The sequence below is a fragment of the Bubalus bubalis genome, chromosome 11, assembly GCF_019923935.1.
Source record: "Bubalus bubalis isolate 160015118507 breed Murrah chromosome 11, NDDB_SH_1, whole genome shotgun sequence".
Lineage (NCBI taxonomy): Eukaryota > Metazoa > Chordata > Mammalia > Artiodactyla > Bovidae > Bubalus > Bubalus bubalis.
Genome location: NC_059167.1, coordinates 88,364,560 through 88,382,291, shown reverse-complemented (window position 1 = coordinate 88,382,291; position 17,732 = coordinate 88,364,560). Strand labels below are relative to the sequence as shown.

The 17,732-nt window shown below is 39.2% G+C and overlaps 1 protein-coding gene across 8 annotated transcripts in view; it reads left to right on the top strand.

Moving 5' to 3' along the window:
* The window catches only part of MAP2K5 (mitogen-activated protein kinase kinase 5), a 266,618-nt gene that overhangs the window by 77,530 nt on the left and 171,356 nt on the right, over window positions 1-17,732 (top strand). For all 8 annotated transcript variants that reach the window (XM_006052082.3, XM_044925392.1, XM_006052081.3 and 5 more), the window contains exon 9: window positions 7,495-7,534. In XM_006052082.3, coding sequence (XP_006052144.1) covers window positions 7,495-7,534 — 40 coding nt within the window. The remainder of the gene's footprint in view (window positions 1-7,494; window positions 7,535-17,732) is intronic.

Below are 17,732 nucleotides of genomic sequence, written 5' to 3'. Positions count from 1 at the left end.
GATGAACTGGCATCAAGCACAAGATAGGGAAACATAAACCATAGGACAGGGAATATAATGTGTGGGATTTCAGTACATTCTTCTTCTGAATTCCACGTTCAACATTCACAGTATCCTGAAGTAAACTTATTTCAAATCATTCCCTGTGTATACTCTGTCTGTACTGGAAAGAACACAAGCATTAAATTGAAATAGACCTGAATTTGAATCTTATACCTGCCATTCATAAATTCTTATTATCTTAATATCCCCACATCTGTTTCTATTATTATCTGTGAAATGTGGCTTATGTTATATACAACATACAGAAATTAGAATAATTCTGTGGACTGTTAGAAATTGTTAGTTCCCTGTTTCATTTTTCTTTCTCCCCTTTCCTGACTACACCATTTAATTATTATCTCACAAATATTTGAGTATCTATGATATGCTAAGTATTTTGCTAGATACTATATATACATTGTTGAATGAAGTTGATGCGGTCTCTGCTCTCATGAAGCTAAGAAGTATAGGATTATATATTTAAGGATGACTAGATAAGAACCTTCTCTTTCTGCTAATAAACACCATAATTCTATGATCTTTGCTTGAAATTTTAGGTTCAGCCTCCTCATCCCGTGTGTCATAGATTATATCTGGCCAAAGTCTTCTATCTATGTCCCCTTTTCCACATCTGGTAATACTACCTAGATTCATACTACCCCCTCTTACCTAGACTATAGTAACACCATTCTAAGTGCTCCTTGCTCTTTCAAGTAGTGTTGTGGTAATCTGCAGCCAGAGTAAGAATTTTAAAGTCTGATCATAGCACTCTTCTGTCCAAGAGCCTTCAGTGGCATTTATCGGCCAGCAAATTGTGGATAGCAGGTTTGCACCAATAATACTGAAAGCTGAAAGACAATGGTATCCTCCCAAGATAAAAAGGAAATAACTGTCTCAATTAAACTGTCATTCAAGAGTGAGGGCAGGGGACTAACCTGGTAGTCCAGTGGCTAAACTCTGTAGCGTCAATTTTGGGGTGTCTGAGTTCAGTCTCTGGTCAGGGAACTAGATCTCACATGCTGCAGCTCAAAAGATCCGGCGTGCCTCAACTAAGGCTTGGCACAGCCAAATAAATAAATAGTTTTTTAAATGCTTTGTGGTGACCTAAATGGGAAGGAAATCCAAAAAAGAGAGGATATGTGTACATGTATCAGGCCTTCCCAGGTGGCACAGTGCAGGGGACTTCAGAGATATGGGTTCAGTGATTAAGTCGAGAAGATCCCCTGGAGGAGGAAGTAGCAACCCACTCCAGAGTTCTTGCCAGGATAATTCCAGGGACAGAGGAGCCTGGCAGGCTACACTCTGTAGGGTCGCTAAGAAGTCGGACAACTTAGCAACTAAATAGCAGTAACAATCCAGGATAGTAGACGGAGAGAGGTGAAAAGTAAATGAATAAGGTGATAGAAATAAATCTATATGTATCAATAATTATAGATATATGTTGCCAGTTAGTAGATTGGTCAAGTGGAACTTAAAAAAATACAGCTATCTGCTATTTTTAACTATTTTAGAATATATTCGTAAAACATGAAGACAGAGAAAGGTTGAAAGGAAAAGGTTGGGGAAAAGATATTAGGCAAAAACTAATCAATAGAAAGCTAGTGAGGTTATATTAACATAAGACAAAGCAGGCTTTAAGACAAAAAGTTTTGTGGGTTTTTTTTTTAATTTTAGGGATGAAGATAGAAAGGACTACTATATGATGATAGAAGAAAAGAATATATAATAGTCTTAAGCTTGTATATAGCTAATGCTGCTACTGCTGCTAAGTCGCTTTAGTCGTGTCCGACTCTATGCGACCCCATAGACGGCAGCCCACCAGGCTCCCCCGTCCCTGGGATTCTCCAGGCAAGAACACTGGAGTGAGTTGCCATTTCCTTCCCCAATGCATGAAAGTGAAAAGTGAAAGTGAAGTCACTCAGTAGTGTTTGACTCTTAGCGACCCCATGGACTGCAGCCTACCAGGCTCCTCCGTCCGTGGGCTTTTCCAGGCAAGAGTACTGGAGTGGGGTGCCATTGCCTACATAACCTTAAAATACATAGAGCAAAAAAAAAAAAAAAAAGGCTTGACAAGGAAAATTTAATAAATCCACAATCATAGTAGAATTGTCTTTCAATAATCAATAGATGAAACAAAAATTAAAGATATAGAAGACTTTAACATCATCATTAACAAGCTGATCACATGATCTTATAACACTCTTTATCAATCATATTGAGAGGATATAGAGGTATAGAAAACTTAAGAATTGATTATATACTAGGGGACAAAGCAAGTCTCACTTAAGTTTGTAACTTACAGATCACTTTTTCTGACTATAATACAATTAGTTTAGAAATTAATAATAATAATCTTAAACCTCTTGTTCATTTGAGAATTAAAATGCACATATCTGAATAATTTATGGGTTGTGTAGTACATTATAGTGGGACAAAAATATTTGCAACTGAACAGGGAAGAATACCATATGTGAAAACTCATGAGCCCAAGTCATACTTAAAGGATAGTTTTTTATATGTGTGTTAGAAAAGAAAAATTGGATATTAATAGGTTTAGAATCTAAACCAATAATTTTTTAAAAGAGCAATTTATTCATTCTTTCAACAAATATTTATAAAATTTGCCCAGTACAGGGTTGGGCACTGGAGATACCATATAGAGCAACAACAACAAAATGTCCCTGTTTTTACAGAGCTTGCTTTCTAGTGGTTGGAAACAAATAATAAATTGTGTAGAGTGTTGATGAATTCTATGAAGAATAAAGAAAGAGAGAATGAGCTGTTCTACGTAGGATAGTCAGAGAAGTAACATTGGACCTGAAGGAAGTGATGGAACAAGTCAAGTGGATATTGAAGGAAGAGTGGTCCAGGCTGAGATGTAGGTGGAAAGGGCCTGAGGCAGAAAGATGTTTTGTGGAACAGAGTGAGTATTGTGCAGAAGAGAGATTTGCAGAAGCAGAAAACGGAGCTTTTCCAGTCTGTTTTAGTGGTTTTACTCTTAAAACACCCATCTACCCTGGAAACTTTCTAGCTTCCTAACGTGTAACACCCACTTACTCTGTGCCAGGCCTTGTCCTCTGTGCTTTACTTGTCTCACTAAACCTCACAAGTCTATGACATTGGGACCAGTTTCCCCTTTTCAGACATAAGGCACGAGAGACAAGGTGAAGTTTGACGACAGTCCACGTTCACACTAAGTGTCAGAGCCAGCGTCAGAGCCCGGGCAGCGTCTCAGAGCATAAGCCTTCCCTCCTCTCCCTCCCCTGGCAGGTTGGCAGTGGTTGCAGAATGCTTCCTTGCTGGGAAAGATTTAGTGTGATGGTCTTAGCCTGACTGAAATAGGGCGGCACCTTTGTAAGTTTTGAATTATGAGTTTCCCTGCTCTAGAATGCAGTTAAGAGAACTTAAACATTACCACTTATTTTTTTAGTTCCTAGAATACATGTGTTCTGCCTCAGTTCCAGTCTTGTCTTTGCCATTGACTGTGTATGCTTGAACAAGTTTTTTAACCTTGTTTTTAGATATTTCTACCTTAAAAGGGAGGGATTAGATAAGACAGTACTCGATATTACTGACTTGCTCAATACATTGTCTGAATTTGTACTACCAAAATTAAAGGTTGGTACCAACTTTTTTGTTTATTTATATGGAATCTATTGTTCCAAATGGAAAGAGAAAGTAAAGAAAGTATGAAAAGTATAGATGTTCTCTTTGCTTGTCTTCTTGTTATTTTAATACTCAAAAAATTTATACCAGGCTACTTAGCTTTTAGAGTCCTAAAGTGTGTATAGATTGTGTACTCAATTTTAAGGGCTGGGACTATTCCCAGAAGTTCTGTGCTGGTCACAAAGTGGAATGCTCAAGGACTCAGCACTAAAAGTAACTTATAAAAGTGCTTCCTTCATGCACTCATTGGAACAGGTCATTACTGTGGCAACAGCAAACTAATTTGAAGTGTTAGCTGTTAATTAAAACAACGCAGAGGTGTATAGTTGTCTTTTGGTGTAACCAGAGCCTCCATTCAAACTTCATTAATCACTTTACAGTTACTGTGTTGAGGAAGGTCAAGGCAATTGAGATGCAGTATCCACTGAAAGTAAACAAATTCCCTGTCTCTGGGTAGAATGCCGTTTGCAGAGTTAAGACGCACACTTGGCCCCTGCCTGGCACTGCCTTTGTCTTCCACTTCTTGAAAATTAAATGCTAATCTGGTACTGTCATTGCACTGTAAACCAAACCACACCGCGTTTTTATTGCTCGAAATTGAACCCAAACTTCCACAGATGAATAAACGTGCATCATAATTAAATCATCAAGTTTCCCCTTTTAATTCACTTGGAAATAGGAGACCCTTCTTTTGGAATAGATCAGCTTTCTTGATAAGCTAATTGAGTTGCCAAACTGTCCAGTATGGTATCTAGTATGTAGTAGATTATTTGCTAATCATTTCCCTATCACTCCTATTAGTCTAATATATCCAGGTGTTGCTCATTGTCCAGTGTAACAACACTGTTTTGAATCCTTGTGTATGCATTCAATTATATGTCTTTACATTTCAGTTTTTGTAATATAGAATGTTTTAAATGTTGACATTGGAAGACAGCATGATACTTTGAGAAGAAAAATGGTATATGATTGTTAAGTGTTACCTATTATATTGCCTGGAATAAAGTTGCTAAATGCCTTCAAATCACACTTCAAATTGGCTTAGGCCAACAACTTCTCTGTCATACATTGAGAAAAAACACAGTGTAAGCTTTTATATATTAATTTATGGCATGAGTTCAGACATATCATGAATTAAATCATGACATGTAGTTTCATACATTGTAAAAGTCTGATGTTAACACAGATAGTAAAGTAAGTGGTTATTTGTTGTAAAACAAGTATAATACTTGTTTTATAAAGGGATTCCACTTTTGAAAATGTGTATCACTTTATACAAAGTATAAAATTTTTTTAAGTTATTTAAGTTTTATAATTGAATAGTATTTATGTATAATAGGGAGGTTGGTGTTTAGAAAAAGTCTTTAGACACTGTATAGATTAAAGTATTCTCTGGTAAAGTGAACAATTGATGATTTTTATAAGCTTGCCTTTCCTTTAATGATATATATCTGAATTTCTGTACAATTAATTGATAAAATTAGCACCCTACTCCAGTACTCTTGCCTGGAAAATCCCATGGATGGAGGAGCCTGGAAGGCTGCAGTCCATGGGGTCGCTGAGGGTCAGACATGACTGAGCGACTTCACTTTCACTTTTCACTTTCATGCATTGGAGGAGGAAATGGCAACCCACTCCAGTGTTCTTGCCTGGAGAATCCCAGGGACAGGGTAGCCTGGTGGGCTTCCATCTGTGGGGTCACACAGAGTCGGACACGACTGAAGTGACTTAGCAGCAAAGGCTAAGTTTACCTTCCATAATTGTCTTGACCTTTGTCTACTCAAGTAGGAGAAGCAGAATGAATTGTTGAATGAACAGTCCTATATATGGATATATATACATATTAATATATGTTTCTTCTTAGTCGTACCTGAATTTGTAACCTTTTATATGTGAAAAATTACAAATACTTAAACCATTTCTATAAGTCAATCACTTTAAAAACACTTGTCAATGACCTCACAACTCTGTAAACATACTAAAAATCTTGAATTGTACGTTTAAAACAAGTGAGTTTTATCATATATAGTTACACCTTAATAAAGCTGTTAAAAAATTTCAGAGCAACCACATGATTACTTCCGCCAAAATAACAGAAAATGGTGTTTTCATTTTTAATAATGATGGAATATATGTTTTGTTTTTATTGTATGAAATAAGCAATTTTTGTAATAATTCTGTGTGGTAATAGATGTAAACTAGATTTGCTGTGGTGATCATTTCAAAGTATACACAAATATTGAATCATTATGTTGTACACCTGAAAGTAATATAATACTGCATGTCAATTAAATCTGAATTAAAACAATAAAAGAAATGAGAAATGTTTACTGCTAGATCATTACCCAGTAAAATTTGGGAGCCTGGAAAATGTAGTTTGCAGCTTAGCATGTAAAAATGGGAAATTCCTGAGAAGCTAAATTTCTTTCACCCACATCTGTCCTACCCCAGTTACACCTTAACATTACTTGGATTAAGAGAAGACCAATTTGATCTTGGCTAATATGTAAAATCTTTTGTGGAGCAAGATTTTAGTTCTTCCAAACTAATTTGTTTCTTTATATTTATATGAACGTGCCATTAAAAGTGCTTGTTTATGTTACATGGTTGGTTTTGAAATTTTCATTAGAGCATACTGTTTCTGGATAGTGGTCAGAACGTGCCGTCAGTGCAGTCCATGGCACACATTTCGTTTCACACAAAAAGTCTTGATGAGATGTAATGGTATGTTATTTCTGCAAACATAATTCCCTTAGTATTTTTCACAAATGAATGTATTCATATTGCTTGATTTAAATTGTAATTATTTCACTGTATCTGATCATTTGAACTGGGCTCTGAAGGTTTTTTAGAGTGTAATTTTATTTATTTTATTTTTGGTTGCGCTGGGTCTTTTTGCTGAGTCGGCTTTTCTCTAGTTGTGGCAAGCAGGGGCTACTCTCTGGTTTCAGGGTGTGGGCTTCTCTTGTTGCAGAGCATGGGCTCTAGAGTGCACAGGCTTCAACAGCTGCAGCACCTGTGTCCGTGGTTGCGACTCCCAGGCTCTAGAGCACAGGCTCAATAGTTGTGGCACTCAATAGTTGTGGGTTTAGTTGCTTCATGGCGTGTGAGATCTTCTTAGATCAGGGATCGAACCCATGTCTCCTGCACTGGCAAGCAGATTCTTTACCACTGAGCCACCAGGGAAGCCTTGTTCTGTAGCTTTCTGAAAAATACTGAGAGATGCTAGCTTTAAGAAAAAGATAACTGTCATACTTGATCCTTGTGACTCTATGACTTCTTACATAAATTTATATCTTAAGCCAGTGTGTTTTGAGATTATTTTAATGAAATGTAGGGATGCAGTTTATCTGTATATATAATTGAGACAAACGAAAGGGAAACCTCCCATTTTATGTCACTCTGTACCGGGCTTAGCAGAGAACACTCCACCGCATACCGTGACAGTATGCTGTAAGGGATCTGGAGCCAGAAGACTTGGGTTTGATGTCTAGTTCTGCCTCTTATTAACTTGTACCATTGATAAACTGCTTAGCCTTCTCTATGCTTCAGAGTTCTGGGCTCTAAAAAGTGGATAATAATATCAGAATTAACTCAGTTATTTTAAGGTAGTACATAATGAATCACTGTGTAAACCATGCACCTCAATAGAAATGTAAATTACCAGTGTTATTAGTGTTCTCTGAAAGTATCATATTTCTCTTACTGAGGATGTATTCAGATTTATATTATGTCCTTAGCCATTTTGTTTAGTAATCCCAAGTGATTTTTTTTTTCTTTCCACAGAGCATATCATGTCCCAAGTGGGAAAATACTAGCTGTAAAGGTGAGTGCTAGATAAGTTTTATGAAATTCATGAATCTTTTGATGCTTACTGCTTTCTCTTCCACCGCGACCCCTATTAGCTTGAATCATAGGTATTGTCAAAGAGGAAATGAAGCGGTTTAAGGTTTGGGCGGTGTCCCTGTTGTGACCTTCAGGATGCCCGCACTGTGATCTGACTCATCGTGTTCTAGGCTTCTTTCCATGTTCCCCGCTCAGTGCACCACTGCCTTCCTCATCTTACAAAACTTGGTGGACGGTCACTTCTTTCTTGCTTTCATCTGCCACATCCCGTAAGTCACCATGTCCTGTCAGAAATTTCCCCTGAAATGGGTCCATGTGCCACTTTCTTTCTGTTCTCATCCTCATTGCCTTTGCCTTGTATCAGGCTCACATACCTCGTACTCAGACTTTTATAATAACATCTCCACTGTACCTTTCACCTGGCCACTGGAGTTGAGAAGTTGAACCCCAGACCTGATGCATCACTGTCTTGGCATCCCTCTTCCCTCAGCCCCAGGAGTGTAGAACATAAAGCCTGTGATGTCTGCCTCCCTTCTTTATGGCATTCTGAGAGACCTAACACCACACCATCGAATAGAGTCAAGCTGCACGTAACTCAGGGATGTTCTAGGCCGTTACCTTAGATGCTCCTCGCTTGTTCCCCTTGTGTCCATAATCCACACTCCATCCCTGCCGTTCTCCAAGATCCCAATCCTGCCCGTGCTGCTTTGCGTTTAATTTCTGACCTTGGCTGTTGGTGCTTGATTTTCTCATCATTTTATCTCAGATTTCCCTATGGAGTCTCTCGAATTGCACCTCTGAACCCTGTATTACCTCAAATTCAAGTCCATAGAACTCCACTTCCAAACTGGGCTTTTAGCTAACAAACTGGTGAGGCCAGCTTCATCCCTCACTCCCCTGAAGATGAGCTAGGCCATCTACAGACAGACCCCTACCCACCTTCCAGCTGTACCTTCTGTTTTACCTGCCTGTTGCTCTCTGGAATGCCCATTATCCTCAGTCTTAATAATGAGAGCTTTTATTTTTTGAATGACTACTATATGCCCGGTATAATGCTTGATTCTATGTAGCTCTTATCTTTAATTTTTAAATGTATAAAGTAAGCCTATTATTTTAGATTTGAGGACACTGAGACTCAGAAAGCTGAACTGTCCAAGGTCACCCAGATTGAAGAGCCAAGATCAAGATTTAAAACAAGATGCATCAACTCCAAAGCATATGTCTTCTCCTGCACCATGCAGCCTGTATACATGTTATTAGCACCGCCCATCCCTTTGATTTTTATCTATCCTTTCCATCTATCTATCCTATCTATCTATCCTATATTTCCTATCTATCCTTAGGTCCATCTCCTCCAAGATGCCTTCTTAGCTGTCCAGAGTGAGCATGTATTTCTGCATCTTTTATCTAACCTAGGAAACTAAGAACAAGAGTGATTAAACTGCAGTGTGTTGTATCTTTTAGTAAAGTCAGACCAAAACAGACTCAAGTCTCCTGACTGCTGTGCAATCCAGAGTTGTTCTTCCATACCACACTTAACACAGCACCGAGGATGTGCTATGTGTATTATCAAGTCTAGTTTTAATAATTCAAATAGCTTTTGGTGGAGCGCTCCAACAGAGCTCCTTCTCGGGACATTTACTTTGATATTCCAGCCAAACTAGGTTTACAGAATTGTACTGAATTCAGTTCTGAATAGAACTGAAAGAGACCTTAGAGATCATCTATCGTGGCCCCACATTTTAAACAAGAGGAACCTTGAGTCCAGCCAGTTCCCAGGGTAAGTGCTATAGAGATCAGGCTCCACCTCAGTCCTCATGAGCTCACTTGAGTGCAGCTCTGTGGCACCAGCTTAGCATTAGTTGTCCTTTCTGTGTCTTCTGAGCTCCATCTTCAAAGAATGCCTCCCCCAACTCAGCACTGTTTTCCTTTGTATCTAGTTATTTGTTTATTCCTTTGATGTCAAAACTTTTAGACTGTTGCCAATGATGTTTTAAAGATAATCAATTTTAGTTTGTTTATTCCAGGAGAGGGGAGCACTGCTATAATCACCCCCCAAAGCCCCACTATTTGGCCTTGCTACTGTATTATAATTTTTCATAATTTCATACATTTTCATTTATGTTTAACCTAGGTTGATATTAAACTTCTTCTGCATGATTATTTAGCTGGGTGTGGCAAGGGGCCAACAGTTATCTCTGGAAAGGATTAAAAGCAATTTAAAAGAAAAGACACATTTTTAAAAGGCTGTTAAAATAGAGACCTTCAATAAAGGAAAACAGTGGGGCTTTACAAATATACTGTTCACCAGACCTAACCGTAAAGCTGAGCTACAGGACAGGGACTGTATCATATTCACTTTGTATCCCTAGATTTTATAAAATTAAATGTTAGAAGCTCAAGTTGAATGAATGAATGATTTGAGTAGATATAATTATTGTGTTTAAACTTTTGTTTAGCCCCGAGCTTCTTGGCAGTGAAGGCAAAAAGCATTTTGTCTATATATTAGTCATTGTTGTTCAGTCGCTCAGTCATGTCTGATTCTTTGCGAGCCCACGGAGGGCAGCACGCCAGCCTTCCCTGTCCCTCACCATCTCCCAGAGCTTGCTCACACTCATGTCCATTGAGTCAGTGATGCCATCCAACCATCTCGTCCTCTGTCACCCACTTCTCCTGCCTTCATTCTTTCCTAACATCTGAGTCTTTTCCAGGGAGTTGACTCTTCACATCAGGTGGCCAAAGTATTGGAGCTTCAGCTTCAGCATCAGTCCTTCCAATGAATATTCAGGGTTGATTTCCTTTAGGACTGACTGGTTTGATCTCCAGGCAGTCCTAAAGGACTAGTCATAATCTAAGAGAAAGAAAAAAAAAGTGTCATTATTTGCTTTAAAACAGGCTGAGTTTTTTCATTAAATATTAGGAGTGTTGTTTAGTTTCCAAATATTTGGGGATATTCCATATATCTTTCTGTTATTAATTTCTAATGTAAATCTGTATGGTCAGGTAACATACTTCATATAATTGAAAATATTTTAAGTTTATTGATACTTATTTTTTGGCCCAGAGTGTGAATTGTCTTCGTAAGTGTTCCCTGTGCGCATGAAAAGAATGTGTAGTCTGCTGTGTAGGATGTGGGATAAATATCAATTAGATTAAGTTGGCTGATAGTGTTTTTCCAAATTTCTGTATCTTTACTGACTTTTTATCTATTTGTCCTATCAGTAAGAAAACAGGGTGTTGAAATCTATAGCAACAATTGTATACTTGTCTATTTTTTCCTTGCGGTTCTATCATTTTTTTTTACTTCATATTTTTTTGTAGATCTGTTAGGTTATTTAGGATTTTATGGCCCCTTTATCATTACAAAGTGATCTTCTTTATCCGTGGTAGTATTCTTTACTCTGAAACCTATATTGTCTGATATTAATATAGTTACATCAGCTTTATTTTGACTGGTGTTCACATGATATAATCTTTTATTTTTAACCTGTTTTATCTTTATATTTAGGCCAGTCTGATTATCTTTGCTTTTTAATTGAGGTATTTATATCATTTACATTTCATATGATTATCGATATGGTTGGATTCAAGTATATCAATTTGCTCTTTGTTTTCTATTTATTATGTGTCTATGCCCTTTTTAGAAAAAAACAGTTGCTTTAAAGTTTATAGTATACATGGTTAACTTAGTGAGGTCCACCCTCAGGTAATATCGTCCCACTTGACTTGTAGTGTGAGCGCTCTACATGGTGTACTCTCATTTCCCTCATCCTGACCGTTGTTGTTGTTATTGTACATTTTACTCATGTTAAAACCCCCGAAATGCATTGTTACTGATTTTGCTTTAGACAGTCATTTTTAAAGGCATTTTACATGTAAGAATAGATTTACTTTATGTTTACTCACATTTTCACTGTTTCCAGTGCTCCGTACCCCTTGTACAAGCCCAGCTTTCCGTCTGGTACCACCTCGCTTCTGTCTCAATGCCTCCCTTCCTTTACCTTCCTTACAGTGCACGAGTCTCCTGCAATGAACGCTTTCAGCTGCTGCATGTCTGAGATGTGTACGTTGACTTTAATTTTTGGAAAACATTTTCACCAGATAGAGAATTCTAGTTTAATTGTGCTTTACTTTCAGTATTTTAGAGATTTTGCTTTACTGTTTTCTGGCTGACATTGTTTCCAGTGAAAAGCTTACTGTACTGTCATTTAGAAATCTTTATTCCTCTGTACATTAGAATTGACGTCTTCCCTAACTGCTTTTAAGATTTTTTTTAATCACTGTGCATGCTCAGTCACTTCAGATGTGTCCAGCTCTTTGCAACCCCATGGACTGTAGCTCTCCAAGCTCCTCTGTCCATGGGATTCTCCAGGGAAGAATACTGTAGTCGGTCGCCACGTCCTCCTCCAGGGGATCATCCCTACTCAGGGATCTAACCAGCATCTCATACATGTCCTGCATTGGCAGGCGGGTTCTTTACCACTAGTGCCACCAGGGAAGTCCCTCTTATGCAATTTGATCGTGGTGAGTTTTTGTGTCATTTTCTTCATGATTCATGTACTTAGGATTTGTTGAGAGATTTGGATGTGTGGATTTTTAACTTTCATTAAACTTGGAAAAATTTTACCCATTATTTTCTTCACATATTCCCTCACCTTTGGGAACTTCAGTTCAGTTCAGTCACTCAGTTGTGTCCGACTCTTTGCGACCCCATGAATTGCAGCACGCCAGGCCTCCCTGTCCATCACCTGGAGTTCACTCAAACTCATGTCCATCAAGTCGGTGATGCCATCCAGCCATCTCATCCTCCATCGTCCCCTTCTCCTCCTGCCCCCAATCCCTCCCAGCATCCGGGTCTTTTCCATTGAGTCAACTCTTTGCATGAGGTGGCCAAAGTACTGGAGTTTCAGCTTTAGCATCATTCCTTCCAAAGAACACCCAGGGCTTATCTCCTTTAGAATGGACTGGTTGGATACAATAACCAGAGTATTGGAGCTTCAGCTTCAGCATCAGTCCGTCCAGTGAATGTTCAGGATTGATTTCCTTTAGGATTGACTAGTTTGATCTTCTTGCAATCCCAGGGATTCTCAAGAGTCTTCTCCAACACCACAGTTCAAAAGCATCAATTCTTCAGTGCTCAGCCTTGTTTATGGTCCAACTCTAACATAAAGTTATCTCAGTTGAAGGTTTCCCACAGCAAAATGATACTCTGTTGTTTGTTTGTTCTAGCCTTTTTTTCTGTCTGGTGTATCAGTTTGGGATAGTTTCTATTGTCAAATGTTCAGGTTTGTATTCTTTCCTATGCATTGTCTAATCTGTTATTAATTTTGCTCAGTATATTTTTTCATTTCAGATGTACTTTTTATCCCTATCAGTTTACATGGGTCTTTTTTACATCCTCCATATCTCTAGTTAATGTGCTGTGTCTTTCTTCTGACTTCTTGCATATGTGGAATATAGTTATGATAACTCAATTAATGGTATTGTCTCTTAATTCTACCATAACTATCATCTTGGGGTCATTTTTGACTGTTGCTTTTGCTCTCTATTTTGGGCTGTATTTTTTTTTTAATACCTTTTAATTTTTTATTGGATACCAGTCATACGGCGTAGGTACATTCCTGTAAATATCCCTGAGCTTATTCTGAGGAGCTGCCTAGTGAATCTGAAATATTTTGATCCTTTCAAGACTTGCTTTTAAGTTTTATTAGATAGGACCAGTCCTGTGGTTCAGTTCAGTCACTCAGCCGTGTCTGACTCTTTGCAACCCCATGGACCGCAGCACATCAGGCCTCCCTGTCAATCACCAACTCCCAGGGTTCACTCAAACTCATGTCCATTGAGTTGGTGATGCCATCCAACCATCTCATCCTCTGTCGTCCCCTTTTCCTCCTACCTTCAATCTTTCCCAGCATCAGGGTCTTTTCAAATGAGTTAGCTCTTCACATCAGGTGGCCAAAGTATTGGAGTTTCAGCTTCAACATCAGTTCTTTCAATGAACACCCAGGACCGATCTCCTTTAGGACGGACTGGTTGGATCTCCTTGCAGTCCAAGAGACTCTCAAGAGTCTTCTCCAACACCACAGTGCAAAAGCATCAATTCTTTGGCGCTCAGCTTTCTTTATAGTCCAGCTCTCACATCCATACATGTCTACTGGAAAAACCATAGCCTTGACTAGACAGAACTTTGTTGACAAAGTAATGTCTCTGCTTTTTAATGTGCTGCCTAGGTTGGTCATAACATTCCTTCCAAGGAGTAAGCAGCTTATAATTTTGTGGCTGCAGTCACCATCTGCAGTGATTTTGGAGCCCCCAAAATAAAGTCTCACTGTTTACACATTTCCCCATCTATTTGCCATAAAGTGATGTGGCAGAAAGTGAAGAAGAACTAAAGAGCCTCTTGATGAAAGTGAAAGAGGAGAGTGAAAAAGTTGGCTTAAAGCTCAACATTCAGAAAACTAAGATCATGGCATCTGGCCCCATCACTTCATGGCAAATAGATAGGGAAACAGTGGAAACAGTGTCAGACTTTAATTTTGGGGGGCTCCAAAATCACTGAAGATGGTGATTGAAGCCATGAAATTAAAATATGCTTACTCCTTGGAAGGAACATTATGACTGACCTAGGCAGCATATTTAAAAGCAGAGACATTACTTTGCCAACAAAAGTCTGTCTAGTCAAGGCTATGGTTTTTCCAGTGGTCATGTATGGATGTGAGAATTGGACTATAAAGAATGCTGAGTGCCGCAGAATTGATGCTTTTGCACTATGGTGTTGGAGAAGACTCTTGAGAGTCCCTTGAACTGCAAGGAGATCCAACTAGTCTGTCCTAAAGGAGATCGGTCCTGGTTGTTCATTGGAAGGACTGATGTTGAAGCTGAAACTCCAATAATTTGGCCACCTAATGCGAAGAGCTGACTCATTTGAAAAGACCCTGATGCTGGGAAAGATTGAAGGCAGGAGGAGAAGGGTACGACAGAGGATGAGATGGTTGAAGAGCATAACCAACTTAATGGACATGGGTTTGGGTGGACTCCGGGAGTTGGTGATGGACAGGGAGGCCTGGTGTGCTGCAGTCCATGGGGTCACAAAGAGTCAGACATGACTGAGCAACTGAACTGAACTGAACTGATGCGACCGCATGCCGTGATCTTCATTTTCTGAATGTTGAGCTTTAAGCCAACTTTTTCACTCTCCTCTTTCACTTTCATCAAGAGGCTCTTTAGTTCTTCACTTTCTGCCTTAAGGGTGGTGTCATCTGCATATCTGAGGTGATTGATATTTCTCCCGGCAATCTTGATTCCAGCTTATGCTTCTTCCAGCCCAGTGTTTTTCTCATGATGTACTCTGCATATAAGTTAAATAAGCAGGGTGACAATATACAGCCTTGATGTACTCCTTTTCCTTTTTGGAACCAGTCTGTTGTTCGATGTCCAGTTCTAACTGTTGCTTCCTGACCTGCATACAGGTTTCTCAAGAGGCAGGTCAGGTGGTCTGGTATTCCCATCTCTTTCAGAATTTTCCAGTGTTTAGTCTAGAGCTAACTTTCCCTGGTCAACTGAAGCAGTAGTCTTCTGAATACTCTGTCCCGATGCCTTGGCAAATATAGGGTTTTCATCCTTTCTGGTGGGAACACAAACTCTGCCTAGTGTGAGGTTTGGAGATTGTTTCTTCTCGTCTTTCTTGGGGTTCTTTCCCTGGCCTCATGTAGTTTCCTGACATCCATGTGTGAATCATTACTCACATAAAGACTCCAGGAGCCCTCTGCAGCTTTCTGCAGCTGTCTCCTTTTGCTCTTCTGCCAGTGAATTCTAGCTGCCTTGGCCTCCTCAGAACTCCCCGTTCTCTTACCTCTTAGGGAGGAGATTGAGCTCCCCTATGCTCCCCTCCCTGCATGGGTACTAAAAAGTCTTGTCTAGTCACTAAGCTGGTCATAGGACTCATCTCATTGGTTTTCCATCTCTCAGAGATCACTGTCCTGTTTTAGCTGATGTCTAATTTCTGGAAGCCTGTTGATTTTTTCTGTTTTGTTGTTATTTATTTTTTTTTTTAGTATCTTTTCCATTCCTATCACTGTGCTAATCCATACACTTATTTTTGCCTCTTGGCAGACATGTCTCTTGACCAGCTTTTAAATTGTTCTCTCGAAAATAGAAGCTACAGAAGTCCAGTAGATAGTACTATCCAATAGTTGTTCGATGTTCTACTAAGCAGGTGTCTGGGCTTCCCAGGTGGTATGGTGGTAAATAATCTGCAGGAGATGCATTGGGTAGGTAAGATCCCCTGGAGTATGAAATGGAAACCTGTTCCAATATTCTTGCCTGGAGAATTCCATGGACAGAGGAACCCGGCAGGCTACAGTCCATGGAGTTGCAAAGAGTCGGACACAGATGAGCACCTGAGCACACACTCGCACACAAGCAGGTGTCTCCTCTGGTGACTCACTGATAAAGAATCCACTTGCCAACGCAGGAGACCCAGGCTCAATTCCTGGGTCAGGAAGACTCAACCCCCACCCCCAGGCAAGGAAATGGCAGTGCACTCTAGTGTTCTTGCCTGGAGAATCCTGTGGACAGAGGAGCCTGGTCAGCTACAGTCCATGGAGTCAGAGTCAGACAAGACTTAGGAACTAAACAACAAAAAACTCTGCTAAGCACTGTACATGTATTCTCCATGTTTAAAGCTCACCGTGACCTTTTGCATTTATTACTGTTATGGATCTTCATTTTACAGATGCAGAAGCTGAGGCACAGAATACTTAAATAGCTTAGTCCCGCACCTAATAAGTAATGGAAACAAGCTTTGAACCCAGGGAAGTCTTGCCTCAATCAAGTCCATGCTATTAACCTCTGTTCTGTATTTCTGTTCACTACTTTGGGATTTGGCTTCTTAAAGCATAGCTCTGGTCACAGTTCTTCCCTTCTCAAAAGTCTTCAAAGACTCTGTATTACTTCGAAGTAAACTAAAAGCTCTATGGGATGGAACTCAAGATCTTGCACAATACATCCTCAGCCTACTTCTAAAGCATTATCTTGTGTGTCTGAATTCTTTGCTGCTTTTAAGTTGAACTCATTGCCTTATCTGAACCCAAGTACTTTCTTACTTCAATACTTTTAATCATGTATTTCTTCCTAATTAGAATGCCTTCAGTGTCTCCAACCTGTCCAAATCCTCAACACCCGTCACGGGTCAGCTCCGAAGCTTGCTCCTCCTTGAGCTGACTTGAATAGATCCTGTCACATCTGGTAGAGCTATCACTTACCACCTTCTCCTTCAGACCTCTCTAGGATTCTCTGAATGTGTCCCTTATGGGTGTCATCATATGGTGACTTCCGGTGTTCTAATAGTATACATGTTACATTTTCCCCTAGTACATTGAAATCTCTTTGAAAGTGGCGAACAGGTCTTGTTATCTTGTCTTAGTCATTGATTTATGTAGAACCTTGCATATAGAGTGTAATACAGAGCACTACATGTCATGACTTGGTGTTCAACATATAATTTGTTTAACAACTAACTGAATAAATAAACTTTAGTCTTTCGTTTGTTCTTTAGTTCATTCATTCATGTTTTAAAGTAGTATCCTAAAAGCAAGTTCGGTTCACGGGCAAAATATCGCAGTGTTCTTTGTGTTCATTGCTCTCCCCCAGAGTATTTCTTAGCATTTTTTATATTAAGGGCTGAAATGAAAGGTTAAGAGTTAGCAGCACATTTGATCTTTTCCTGAACCCCTCCTGACTTTTGTGTGACTTCAAGCATGTCACTTGAACCTCTTAGTGACCTCAGCTGTGAAACCAGGCTGCCTAGTGTCATAGAGGGATTGCGAAGAGCAGCAAATCACAGTCCTTGTCTGAACAGAATCACCTGCAGGGCTCTGATGCCTGCATAGAATAATGAGGGAAATTTAATTTCCCAAGTCAAATGATCATTTTCACCCATACTTTTAATGTCATGTGGGATCAATTAGATGAGAGTCCTTGAAAATCTGTTACTCTTTTCTTCCTACTCAAAATATTTCTAATTTTTGTTCTCGTGAATGTTCTTATTTTTTAAACTCTTTTGCCCAAAGGTTATTGCAGTGTCTAAGCATATTAGTGTTTACCACTTCAGACTTCAGAGGTGGAAAATATCACTTCAGATATTATAAAAAGCAAGTTGAACTTTGGGAATAATAAAA